This window comes from Paramormyrops kingsleyae, chromosome 22 (assembly GCF_048594095.1).
Source record: "Paramormyrops kingsleyae isolate MSU_618 chromosome 22, PKINGS_0.4, whole genome shotgun sequence".
In the NCBI taxonomy this organism is placed as follows: Eukaryota; Metazoa; Chordata; class Actinopteri; order Osteoglossiformes; family Mormyridae; genus Paramormyrops; species Paramormyrops kingsleyae.
The window spans coordinates 15640396-15653032 of record NC_132818.1 but is presented as its reverse complement, the minus strand read 5'-3'; the positions used below and the strand labels follow the sequence as shown (position 1 = coordinate 15653032).

At 49.1% G+C, this 12637-nt stretch overlaps 1 protein-coding gene across 2 annotated transcripts in view; it reads left to right on the top strand.

Annotated features, from left to right (window-relative positions):
* The window catches only part of col5a3a (collagen, type V, alpha 3a), a 51092-nt gene that overhangs the window by 24175 nt on the left and 14280 nt on the right, over nt 1-12637 (top strand). For both annotated transcript variants that reach the window (XR_002839490.2, XM_023821995.2), the window contains exons 23-51: nt 182-235; nt 362-406; nt 776-829; nt 1029-1073; nt 1285-1338; nt 1527-1571; nt 1935-1988; nt 2085-2192; nt 2345-2398; nt 2579-2632; nt 2921-2965; nt 3133-3186; nt 3581-3625; nt 3707-3760; nt 3849-3902; nt 5423-5476; nt 7048-7155; nt 7630-7719; nt 8734-8787; nt 8925-9032; nt 9409-9516; nt 9729-9782; nt 10086-10139; nt 10239-10346; nt 10468-10521; nt 11593-11646; nt 11842-11895; nt 12186-12239; nt 12323-12430. Coding sequence is in view for 1 of the 2 variants with exons in the window: in XM_023821995.2 (XP_023677763.2) it covers nt 182-235; nt 362-406; nt 776-829; nt 1029-1073; nt 1285-1338; nt 1527-1571; nt 1935-1988; nt 2085-2192; nt 2345-2398; nt 2579-2632; nt 2921-2965; nt 3133-3186; nt 3581-3625; nt 3707-3760; nt 3849-3902; nt 5423-5476; nt 7048-7155; nt 7630-7719; nt 8734-8787; nt 8925-9032; nt 9409-9516; nt 9729-9782; nt 10086-10139; nt 10239-10346; nt 10468-10521; nt 11593-11646; nt 11842-11895; nt 12186-12239; nt 12323-12430 (1881 nt within the window). In the remaining variant the exon portion in view is untranslated. The remainder of the gene's footprint in view (nt 1-181; nt 236-361; nt 407-775; nt 830-1028; nt 1074-1284; nt 1339-1526; nt 1572-1934; nt 1989-2084; nt 2193-2344; nt 2399-2578; nt 2633-2920; nt 2966-3132; nt 3187-3580; nt 3626-3706; nt 3761-3848; nt 3903-5422; nt 5477-7047; nt 7156-7629; nt 7720-8733; nt 8788-8924; nt 9033-9408; nt 9517-9728; nt 9783-10085; nt 10140-10238; nt 10347-10467; nt 10522-11592; nt 11647-11841; nt 11896-12185; nt 12240-12322; nt 12431-12637) is intronic.

The following is a 12637-nucleotide window of genomic DNA, read 5'->3' as shown; positions in this document are numbered from 1 at the left end:
TGATGCAGATGATGGACACTTGTGTTATTCTTTAGCCGATACTGGGGCAGAGCTGGAGGGATATATGTGTTTGAGTGGGGAAAAAATGACTGAATATAGCAATTCAGAACGACATGGAATGGAGTAATCGGGGGTGATATTGTACAAATGATAAACTGGCACGTGTTGTTTTTGCTCTCAGGGCCCCTCAGGAGAGCCGGGCCCCCCCGGTCAGCAGGGAAAGCCCGGTTACCAGGTAATCCATGTTTGAGTAAAGATCCCAAACCTACAGGTTCACATTTGTTCGATTCAGACACACATACACAACGTGGTCATGTAAATTATTATTTTTGTTTATATTATATTTGTTTCTCCCATTTAGGGTCTACCTGGGCCCCAGGGATCCATCGGAATGCCTGGTGAAAAGGTACCACATGCCCCCCCAAGCCTTCCCACCTTTGACCCCTGTCCTCGCCACCTCCGAGGTGGTCAGTGGAAGGAGTCATGTGACGCCTACCTGCGATACTATTGGCTCGAGCACAGTGCACTGACAGAGCTGCCTGACAACAGATCAATAACATATGCCAGAGTAAACGGTGTGCGCTGCCAGTCAGCGAGATGGGGGGGGGGGGGTTAGCGAGGACATCGTGTTCCCGTGGCAGGAAGTCATAGCTTTAGAGGAGGATCTGAAAAGAAAACGCACGGTGGCAGATTCTCCTGGGGAGCCAGCGTGTCATGCCGTGTGTCAGTGTGCGGGCGACCCCCGGTCATCTCTGTGTGTGGTTGTTACTCACAGGGCCCCCCGGGGAAACCAGGCATCCAGGGACATCCAGGCATTGATGGCCCTATGGTAAGCAGTTCTGTTCATGGCCTGCAGGGGGCGATGTTGAGCGAGGCGGCAGTTCCACTGCATAATAATAGATAATGATGAGATTATACAAATGGTATTTGAAACGTGCTTGGTGCAATGACACAGCACGGCCTCCCCTCCCTCTAGCTGTCACTCACGGTGTGATAGCGCTTTGTGTTGTTCTGCTGTCTCTCCTCAGGGTCACCCCGGAAGAGAGGGCCCATCGGGGGAGAAGGGGCAGCAGGTGTGTGTCGGCAGACCCTCAATGCAGATGTGGCCCGTCTGTGTTTTTCTAGGCCAAACATCTGGGCTCTTCAGCACCTTCATGTCTCGCTGTGCGCTAATGATCTGACTCAGGCTGTTAGCAGAACTTCTACTGGCACCTGTGCTCGCGGCCCCTGCTGTTTTTGATGTTTTTGTTGGATTAAAATTTTTTTTTCCTTCATTTTGCCCAGGGTTTGCCCGGAAGCCAAGGCCCCATTGGTTATCCTGGACCCCGAGGCATGAAGGTAAGAGGATTCTGAGATGATGAGTAGTTTGCATTCCTCTTTTCTGCTTCCTCTATACAAGAAAAGAGTTTGTCCTTGAGCCTGGGTGCCTAATTGGGGCCCTGAGAGATGGCTGTCGGTCTCTGCTGAAGCTTGTGGGGCGTTTGGCGTCGGACGTGCCTTCTGGGCTGACCTTCTCTCTACTGCAGGGAGCTGATGGTCTGAGGGGTCTGATGGGTGACAAAGGAGAAAAGGTGAGAGGAAGAAAACTACCGACCGATCACAAGTACTACTTTGGCATCGACCAATCAAGTTGCGGACATAACGATTTTCAGGAATCCCATTGGATAATCAGTCACTAGCCACTGCAGAACCCAACCATTGAGATTTCTGATGGTCCAGGAGGCACCCCTGTTATTTACCGTTGTCGACCTGCAAAAATGGCAGGACTGTCGGGGAATTATATGGCATGATGTATTGCCTGGCTAGCGCACGTTGTATCCAATTAATCGCATTGTAAATCAAAGCCTGCTTCTGATGGGGGAGGAGCGGTTTTTCGGCCACGCGCACGCCAAGGTGGCGTAGAGGTCCCGTGTGACTCTGGTCTTCATCTGCAGGGCGAGGACGGCTTCCCGGGTTTCAAAGGCGACATGGGACTCGAGGGAGACCGAGTAAGAAGCTCTTCCTGTCAGTGAGGATAATGCGCCAAGCTGTTACCGCGCACTGGGAGTTTGAGCCGAATTAACCCCGAATCTGTGACTCTATAGGGTGACACTGGGCTGGCAGGGCCCAGGGGCGAGGATGGACCAGAGGGGCTGAAGGGCCAGTCTGGGTCTTCTGGGGAGTCTGGGCCCCTGGGCCTCGCAGGGGAGAAGGTATCCAGCGCCGCCCTGTTTGTTTATCTGTGTGTGTTGGGCTGTGACTGCACAGCATGGTGATCAATTAAAGCTTCTCCTAAGCTAATACGTGTAATGATCTTAATGTATTCTCTCTCCCTCTCTCTCTGTCCCTTTTCATTGCTCTCAAGGGTAACCTTGGAGTTCCAGGCTTGCCGGGGTATCCAGGACGACAGGGACCTAAGGTAAAAAATAATAATAATGATGATGATAAATAAAAATGACTGGTTAGCGTTAGCCTGTCCCTGCTAACCCACGTGACTTTATCGCTGCAGGACAGGACAGGCCTTACGTCTACGTGCGTCTTTATTGGTTAACGAAGCCTTTGAAATGTTTCTCTAATGCTCTCCTTGCCTGCTCTGCAGGGATCGATGGGTTTTCCAGGACCTGGAGGAACGCCAGGAGAGAAGGGGAAAAGGGTGAGTAACAACGGGGCGGCTCAGGACGCCCATCTGTCGTCTCCGGCCCGCTTGGAACGATCGTTCTGTGCCCTCAGTAAACACGGCCGACAGCCAGTTGGGAGAGAGTGATAGACGGGTAAGAGGAATGCAGGTGTCAGGCAGAGAGAATGAGACCCGTAGGACCGGGACGAGAAAAACTACCCCTAACATGACAGTAGTACAAGTATATTTGGTTTGGGCTCATCATGCTGTAATTGTGCAGTAACTATGGCAACTGATATGTGCGTTCGTGTCTTTCTGCCCCAGGGCCGAGCCGGTCAGGCAGGAAGTGAGGGCGAGCGGGCCCCCCCTGTGAGTACACGCTTCAGTCCTTTTCGCCTCCCTTTGGTAAAGCCGATGGCTGACTTGTGTCATGTGACAGCCGGGCCTATAGAGGGCGCTGTCCGCAAATCAACATTTCATCCTCGTCTCCACTGTACTAAAGCATGAAGGCCTAATGGTTTGTCTTTGGTTTATAGGGCTTGCAAGGCGAGAGAGGTGCAGCAGGCCCCCAGGGGAAGCCGGGTACAAAGGTACGTGTTAAACCCCCCTAAAGTTCACCCAAAGTTTACATGGGCACTAGGTTTGCTCACCTAGTACTTTAGTCTAATGTGATTTAAAGCATACCCTGCTCGTGGGCCTTGAACCCACAACCTTCAGGGTCCAAGTCTAACCCTTTTATCCACAAGGCTACTATAGCCCAAATGTAGCATTCCTGGAAGTCAGAATAATCTTATTTTGCCCTCAATAGGAAGATCATGTGTTACCTTACATCATCTTACCAGGAATCGTTCACACGCAAGATACTTAACGTGATGTTACGCTTCAAATAGCTCATTCGGGCATTTTGTAGGCTGCCCTGGGTTCGAACGAGGATAAATCCGTAAGAAAGATGGAAGGAAAGAAACCGTGTTGAAATGTTCGCAGGGTTCTGCTGGACTGGACGGGCCGCCCGGACCTTCCGGAGAGCATGTATGTGTCACGCATGCGTCATATTCATAACAGAGCGCTTGCTGGCTGTGTGTTCGTTAGCAGTATTTTTGCCCCTCACAGGGACCCCCAGGGCCACAGGGCAGAAACGGGGAGGCGGGGCCTCGAGGACCTCCTGTGAGTCACATCAAACCCCTGCCTCATTTCCTGTGCCTGTATTTGTAGTCAGTGTTGTAGGTTAATTGGATAATTGGGTTTGTTGCAGGGGCCTGTAGGGAAGGACGGGCTGCCGGGTCATCCAGGACAGCGGGGGGAGCCGGTAAGTCTGACAGACAAGTGACATGATTCATGTTTCCCATATACAAGGGGTTTGTGATGATCACGATAGAATGGTGCACATGATGGAATGCGGGAACATAGTGTGATCTTAATTATAAGCAGAATATGATTCTCTTTGGACCTTAGAGCAGTGTCTCCCAATCCAGTCCTCCAGGGACCCACAAGACGGTCCATGTTTTTGCTCCCTCCCTGTTCGGGAGCAAAAACATGGACTGTCTGACAGGGAGCTCAGAGGGAGCAAAAAACATGGACCATCTGTGGGTCCCTGGAGGACTGGATTGGGAAACGTTTGCCTTAGGGTAATACACCCATCCATCCATCCATACATCTTCTAACCATTTATCCTGGTCAGGGTCACAGTATAGGCTACTGTATACCTGCTTCTCTAAAATGACCCTGCATTCCTAGCTTGTTTTATGACCATCAGAGCTATAAGACCCAATCACTGCCTTGCGATGGTTGCCCATATTATTGCGGTTCCCCTCATTGCGGGATCAAGGTGTCCATTAGCTTCCGCATGATGTAAACCGCTCTAGCTTCCATTGCTAAGCGGTGAGGGTTTCGGCCTGGAATAGCAGCGGTTTCCAGGTGGCTGCACCTCTGTCGCTTCTGGCTTCATGAAGCATATAGTTTTTGTCGAGACTCTGGGTCGCAGAGGTGCTGGTTCAGTTCTGTGGTTATTTCCGAGGTCGTACATTTGTGTTGTTGTTGTGTGTCACTCTATCCCTGCCGGTGAGCCTCGACTTTGGGCCGCTGCTCCTCCGTTCCAGTGCGGCTTGTGTGTGTTTGGTTTTTCTGTCTTAATTGTTCCCCTTGACACACTGAATAATTTTAGTTTTTGTGACTGTCGGACTGGCAATTTGGGCACCAGATCTTTGGTCTCTTTGGAGCTCTGTTAGTTGCCATATGTTGCCTTGAAATCTCACAAATGGCCGGGCTGCTGTCGTACCCTCTGATGATGTCACCCACACTGCACACTGGCTTTCCACCCAATGACTCACCTTTATGGCCCCGATGGTTATTTGTAATTTCAATACTGTTTTATGTGCTGGTTCTGTTATTCTGTATACCCCCTGCATGAATTGTGTACAGCAGTGTTTACCAACCTGGTTAACAGGGTCCCGCAAACACGTCACATTTTTGCTCCTTCTGGGAGCTGAAAGGGAGCAAAAACTTGGACTGTCTGTGGGTCCTTGTGGACCGGGTTGGGAAAAGCTTGTCTACAGTATGTTGAATGCATTTTTCATTTTAGTCAAATGTTCATACGGTCTTTTCCCATTTGCTCTAACAAGCTGGCATATTTAATATATAACATTTATATACTTTTTTTTTGTGCCTTTTCTGAGCCTAATATAAACTTAAAACACAAATTTTCAACAGATGCAGTAACATTAGTAAAATTACTTGTCAGAACCAATAGGCTTTGATGCAGTTGTCCTTGGCCCAGGTGAGCTATTTGACCGACAATTGCATCCTAACGGCCCTTTTTTCATCTTTTAGGGCTTCCCAGGGAAGACGGGCCCACCCGGGCCCCCAGGTGTCATAGGACCTCAGGTACTTCCTGTGTCTGTTACCCACTTCCTGTCAGAGAGACGGTGAGCTGTTGTGTTATATCAGTGCCGAATGGGTGGTACCTCAGGTACTTCCTGTGTCTGTAGCCCACTTCCTGTCAGAGAGACGGTTGGCTGTTGTGTTATATCAGTGCCGAATGGGTGGTACCTCAGGTACTTCCTGTGTCTGTAGCCCACTTCCTGTCAGAGAGACGGTGAGCTGTTGTGTTATATCAGTGCCGAATGGGTGGTACCTCAGGTACTTCCTGTGTCTGTAGCCCACTTCCTGTCAGAGAGACGGTTGGCTATTTTGTTATATCTAGATGCACAATCTGATATTTTGATCGGTATCGGCGCCGATCCAGACCTATATGACGGATCGGATAACGGCCATATGTGACCCATCCACATCTGATACTTACTTATTCAGGTTTTGCCAGCCTCTAAGGAGATCACTCCGATTTGTACAATCAATCGCACGACAGCTCTGTCCCATTTTAGATGTGTTTTTGCGGCATTCAAGCTGAGCCATAACGCTGAGTACTCAGTGGGTGTGAGCACACTGACTTCAACCTGCTGTGATGTCATGTGCATATCCTTTGCAGTACCAGGAGCGTAAGAAAATCAGATAAGAGGGTAACTGTCTGGGGGGGGGGGTGTATTTTACGCTCTCTTTTAACAGTAACTAGTAGCACAGTGATTTGCAAGCTTTGTAAAAACAAAGTTTTGAGAGTTGGGTGGGAGCGGCGTTTAGTGGAAAATCCCACTAAACGAAGTGCACGCGTTTGTGCGAGACAACGAGAGTGATCTGAAAAAAGCAATGGATGATTTGGGAGCTGTTTCGCACACTCGCTACAGCTTGTGATACACGAGGGGCTGCTATCGCAACAAAGTGAAAGTGATGCTGCTGCCAAGGGGGAGAAGAATCGTGAGGCATGTTAAGCATTCGGCGCTCGCGTATCCGCGCTTGGAAGGTATTCAAACTGAACTGCAAATGCCTCAAAAATGCTTAAAACAAGATGTACAAACAATGTGGAACAGTATGTTATGTAAGTTTCTCTTATCCTAATTAAAGATTTTTTTTATCTGTATGTACTAGTTGAAAAATATTAATAATTTTGTAAAGTATAAATATATATAATATATTTATTATATTAAAATATTAAAGTAAACACAGCTCTTGTATTGGAAAGTTGGAAGGTACTTCAACTTACTGGGAAATCTGGGGGTTGGTGGCAGGATTGGCACTACAGCCACTGGGAAAATACTCACACTGGTCCATTCGGACTGGTGTGGTGCTGAGGTATCACCCACTGCACGACTGCACTCAGGCTGTCATCGCTGAGGTGGTCCGTCATGTGGTGGGTGCAGCAATGTGTTGTAATAAGCATGCACCCTTTACGTTGTATCGGAATACATATCGTATCGGAATACATATCGTATCGGAATACATATCGTATCGGAATACATATCGTATCGGCAGCTGTGTATCAGAATCGAATCGGAACTGAAAATATGTGGATCGGCTCATCCCTAGTTACATCAGTGTTGAATGGTATTTTTTGTGTGTTCTAGGGTAAATTAGGAGATACTGGACTGACTGGTGAAAGAGGCCATCCAGGTGCACCTGGACCCCCCGGAGAACATGGCTTGTCTGGAGCTACTGGCAAGGAAGGAGCGAAGGTGGGCCGAAGCTGCCGAATGGAAGGCGATGGTGCCGGGTTCGAATCCGCTATAGGCCGCATACCTGAGCTGGCTGAATTGTCACAATGAGTCACCTGAAACAGTCGCAGCGGCGACCAGTCATCTGTGGAGGTCACTTTGTGATGAGTGTTTATAGATCTGGGCTTGTAGCCCATTAAAAATAATAATAAGTTGAAGCCCTGGGTATTGATACATATGCCTTATTGTGTGAGGCCCCTTTAAGGAAACCCCACCCCAGTGCACACTTAGGGGTCCCATCCTTATCTGATAACAGGTACTAATAACGCACGCTGCAATCCCTCCACCCGTCTATCCCGTGCCGCATATCTTAAAGGCAACAGATTGCCTTCCATATGTCAGTGGTTTGCGGTAAGCTAATGGGTGACATGTCGGTAATAAACACGGTGATGTGTCTTTCTTCAGCGTTCCGCTCTCTGTCTGTCTGGTTTCCAGGGTGATCCGGGCCCCCTTGGGATTCCTGGCAAGAGTGGCCCCCCAGGATTGTGGGGATTTAGGGGAGCCAGAGGCGCGCCTGGTGCTACGGTGACATGGTTTTCCATTATTTAAATTTTTTTATTTTTTTTTCTCGCTGTCAGTTTTTGATAAGTTGACGAGCGGCTAGTTTTATATCTGTATGTAGCTTCTGCCTCTCCTCTTTACTCGGGTGCTTCTGACTGATATGGGATTCTACTGTGACATTCACATTTCTGCTCTGAAGCTCGGTGTTTCATGTGGAAACTGACACTGAGATATTCAGGGCTCCTCTCTGATGCTCCGTATCCCACACTGAAGTTTACGGTCGCGCCGCAGTGTTCGGAATACCCTCCCGAAGCTGAAGCTTAGCAACCTCCTCTGATGTTTGGAGTTCCTCGGCGTTCCTGCACTCGAGGCTCCGCTCGCAGTCGCGGTGACGGAGCACTTTGCATTCGGGCTCAGCTTTTTATTAACTGATGTGACGAGCTGTGAAGGGGATTCTGCTTATTAACCTGTGAAAACTAGAAAGCTTCTCGGGGGAAAATTTTTACTGCTAATAGCCCTGTGTATCTCCTGAGAAATAAAAAATAAATATATAAGCCATCAATATTTAAACTCAAAGTATTTCTGTCTGAATCGCTGTCGGTGAAATATACAGGGTTAAGAGAGATTTAAAAAAGAATGATCAGTGAATCGCATGAGAAATCATAGATACTTAGCCCGAAATATACGATTAATGGGGTTTCAGGAGAAGAAGCAGTGAAGATCTTATGGTAATTCCATTTCAAGATGTCCTGATATAATTGGATAGCTAATAAAGTGAAACTTTTCCAAGGACCACTGAGATCCATGCCTTAGACGCCGCGGAGCTTTATGCAAGATTGCTCACCAGAGATTCCTGGGAAATCAAAGAATTGAAGCAGTGATTCTCGTCTTCATGATGAAGCAATCTCATTTTTATATATGGGGGGGGAGGGGGACTGAGAAAAATAAATGTTGCCTTACATTTTTCTGCCTCTGACCTGAACTTCAGGGTGGGCCAGTGTAAGAGATGTTCCCTGATTATCCCTTCTGTCTCTACAGGGGTCGTCTGGGCTGAAAGGAGGTGAAGGTCCTTTTGGACTCGCAGGAGTCATTGTAAGTGTCTCTGACTTGCCATCCCACCACACGCTCAGTACCGTGCTATGATAGTTCTCCACTTATTGTCAAAGTGGCTTTAAGAAAAACAGCTACATTCTGCGCACATGGTCACATATAATTTTTATAATACGTAGGGATCACCTGGAGAGAGGGGACCTGCGGGAGCAGCAGGGGCGATTGGTCATCCCGGTCGGCCGGGCAGCGTGGGCCCCCCTGGGCCAATGGGAGAGAAGGGGGAGCCGGTAGGTTTTGGGGAGCCGTCAGTCACTGTGTCAGCGGGAATTGTCTGAAAGCGCCTGTCACGGGAACATTACCGCTCGTGGCTAAATCCCCGCGGTGACTGATTTGTTTGTCACCCTTTGTGGCTATTAGTCATCGAGCTTGCAGGAATACTCGCGGCTGCATTCATTAGGCAGGATTCATGCGTCTCGTCTCCCGGACTGTGAATGGAGGACAGCGAACTCCCTTGCTGTGCAGCACAGATCACTCTCAGCTTTCTGGCGGTGTCTCTGTCTCTCTTCACCTGGCTGGCTCGCTTCCTACGCGATGACTTGCCTTGACTAAGCTATGACACCATTAGTGTTTACTCATGCGTGTCGCCCCCTGTCTGTCGCACAGGGAGAGAAGGGTCCAGTTGGGCCAGCTGGACGCGATGGGAGCGAGGGCCCGTTGGGATTGCCGGGGCCAGCTGGCTCGCTCGGGCCCCCAGGAGAGGATGGGGATAAGGTGCGTCTGAGAATAGGGCTGGCCTCTCTCGGGGGTGGGGGCAGTGCAATTATTGCTTTATCCTGTTTTTTTTGCCTGTGTTTTTGTGGATATCTCACTGTTACCTAGTATAACATATAATGCTGTATGCAAATGGTTAGTGTCATTGAGGTTGTCTTTGTGTGTGTGTGTGTGTGTGTGTGTGTGTGTGTGTGTTGCTGTGTGCTGGGCAGGGAGAGCCCGGAGATCCAGGACAGAAGGGCAGTAAAGGGGATAAAGGTGAACCGGTGAGTTCTTAACCCATTGACGCCATTTTTTAAATGCTATTTTCCGCTATCACCATAAATGACAATGCAGCCGCCATCACTCTTTATTCTGGAGTGCAGCACTGCATTTCGCTCTTCCTCAATGCCTCTCCAGTGCGGCGTTTTTTTCCGCTGGTGCCACTGAATGGCTCTGATGCAAATTTAAATGGAACGCAAATGGCAATCATGCTCTTGGGGGCCGAATCTGTGACTCTCAGTATTTTTTATTGTTCCTATGCTCTCTTTTTCTCTCCGCCAAATTTCCACAATCCATATCGTTGCCAGGGACCCCCAGGACCTATAGGGATTCAAGGACCCATCGGTCAGCCGGGACCACCGGTACGTCTGTCTAGATAACAATGGAACCTGCATTGGTTCTTGCGTATGTGTGTTTGTGTTTGTGTGTGTGCGTAAAACTATTTCCTGTCTGGATGTCAGGGTCTGGATGGAGAGCCAGGTCTGCGTGGTCAGCTGGGTCTGTACGGTCAGAAAGGGGACGAGGGGCTCCAGGGATTTAAAGGTGGCACGGGCCCCATTGGGCCACAGGTGAGAGAAGACGCCTTACTTTGTGGCTGTTTGACATACCGGTTATGTATACATACTCGTCACTATGGCGATCCTGTGCACCTGCACATGGCTGTGACTGCCTGTGTATTTACCTCTTCAGGGGATGCCAGGCACCCCGGGAGAGAAGGGAGAGACTGGTGACGTGGGACCCATGGTGAGTGTGTGCCGCTTTACTGTAATGAAGGCAACTTTTTATCCTCCAGCCCATGACAGACTGATGCCCATGATATTCTGTGAGGGCCCTGTTACTGTGAATATGGGCCCCCTTACTCTGAGCAGGGTCCCATTATTGTAATATAAAGTGAGTGTGGGCCCCATAGCTGCAAATATGCAAATGTGGGCCCCCTTACTGAGAGCGAAGGCCTCTGTTACTCAGGGGACTTTCTAGGCTAGCACAACAGTAGCATAATTCATACAATGGGCCCAACCTTATTATTGGCCAATGGTATATTTTGAATCTGAGAGTGACAGGGGAGGGAACACTCCAAGGGCCAATCATCTGGGGCCAATGTCCCTTTGGCCCCACCCCTATATATGTGCCTGCTGTTACTGTAAATACTGGCTCCCTTACTGTGGGGAGGATCCCAGTGAATGACGAGCCAATTAAAGGAAACAACTGGGGCTGCCCGATTGAGATTGCAGCCTTGATAGGAGGCAGGGGTCCAACCTTGTTAATCAGAGTGTGTCCAGATTACTGTCAGTTCCTGCTTTCTAATGAGCTTCCCCCTATCTGACAGTGATTTCAAAGATTTGCCAAGTATGAAGGAATGTACTCAGATTTTTATTGGTCTGCGTTGTCCGCCATCCTCTTTCCCACACTCGGGAATGTCTGGGAATCTCTCTTTTTTTTTTTGCCTCTAGAGCTCTTCCGGTGCTAACTAGCCATAGCGGTAGCCAAGTGCGGAATGACTGACAGTTTTGCTCGTCTGTAAGCGTGAAAGAAGATAGCGGGAGTAAACGAAAACACCAGAGAATGTGTAGGAATGTGTGAGCAATTAGCTGGTGCCAGGATCTCATTGACTGGTACTTTATGCAGATTCAGCATGTGTTTGTGCAGATGCTGATGTTTATGTGACTGTCTTTGAATGACGAAGTAGCTGGTCATATGATCTAGTCTAAATGTGTGGCTGGGAGTAGAGCAGCTTTGGTTCTTCAGAATTCTTCATTTGGTACTGGCTGGGTGGAATCTCTGCAGTCACTAGCTAATTAGTATGTCTCTTTTCAGGGCCCCTCAGATCTGCCAGGACCAATGGGCTCCCGGGGGCCCATTGGAGGAGTGGTACGTAAATCTGTTTCGTCATTGGGGTGTCTAACAGTCTCTGGGGGAAACAGAAGATGGATACAGAAACATATAGGCACAACGAAACACCTAGTTATTCATGAACACGGGTGGACACGACTTGCGTACATGGATGCATTTTTCCTACTGATATGTTTGTGTCCAGTCCCACCTACTTTCCTGTGGCTTTTCCAGGGTGTCCAAGGAATGCCAGGTGGGGTGGGCCTGCCCGGTGCTGTTGGCGAGAAGGTACGTCTACTATCTTGAGGAAACCCAGCTACCTAGAGATTCCTAGAATTTGACTTCTATCATCTATCATGCCATGGGATTTGTTCTCAGTTGTGCCCACATCTGCATAGCTAATGGTCTGGCAATGGATATGGTGGGCTACAGGGAAGACCTACCTTAGGTAAAGCTCCCATGTCTTGAGGGTCATTATTCATAGACTGTGCAGATGATGATGATGATGATTTAGTTCACCATTCACGAGAAGATGTAAAAGATGAGCCTGTAACATATATCTGGTTCCCACATCTCAGGGTGAGGATGGAGAAGCAGGGAACCCAGGACGAGGCGGAGAACCTGGTCTTCCGGCAAGTTGGGCTCCTTTACCTTCTTTGTCTCTGAATCCTTCTGCTTCTGCCCATGCTGACCTGGTGATGCCTGCATTTATCAGGGTGAGAAAGGGGAGCTTGGCGAGAAAGGTGACACGGGTCCCCCCGGAGCTGCAGGACCCTCTGGCGTGAAAGGCCCTCCCGGGGAGGATGGTCCCAAAGGGAATCCGGTAAGATGAGTCAATGTCAACGACTATGATGCCTCTTTCCTTGACTGTCGCTTCCAGCTATGGCCCCTCTATCGCTCAGTTTTTTAATCCCCTCTCCCATTGTGTATCCACCCCCTTAACCATCTCCCTTCTTCCTCCTCTTATTACCCTGCCTTTTTTGCCTCATGTTCTTCCTTTTCCCCTGTTCCTTTCCTGAGGATTCGGTAC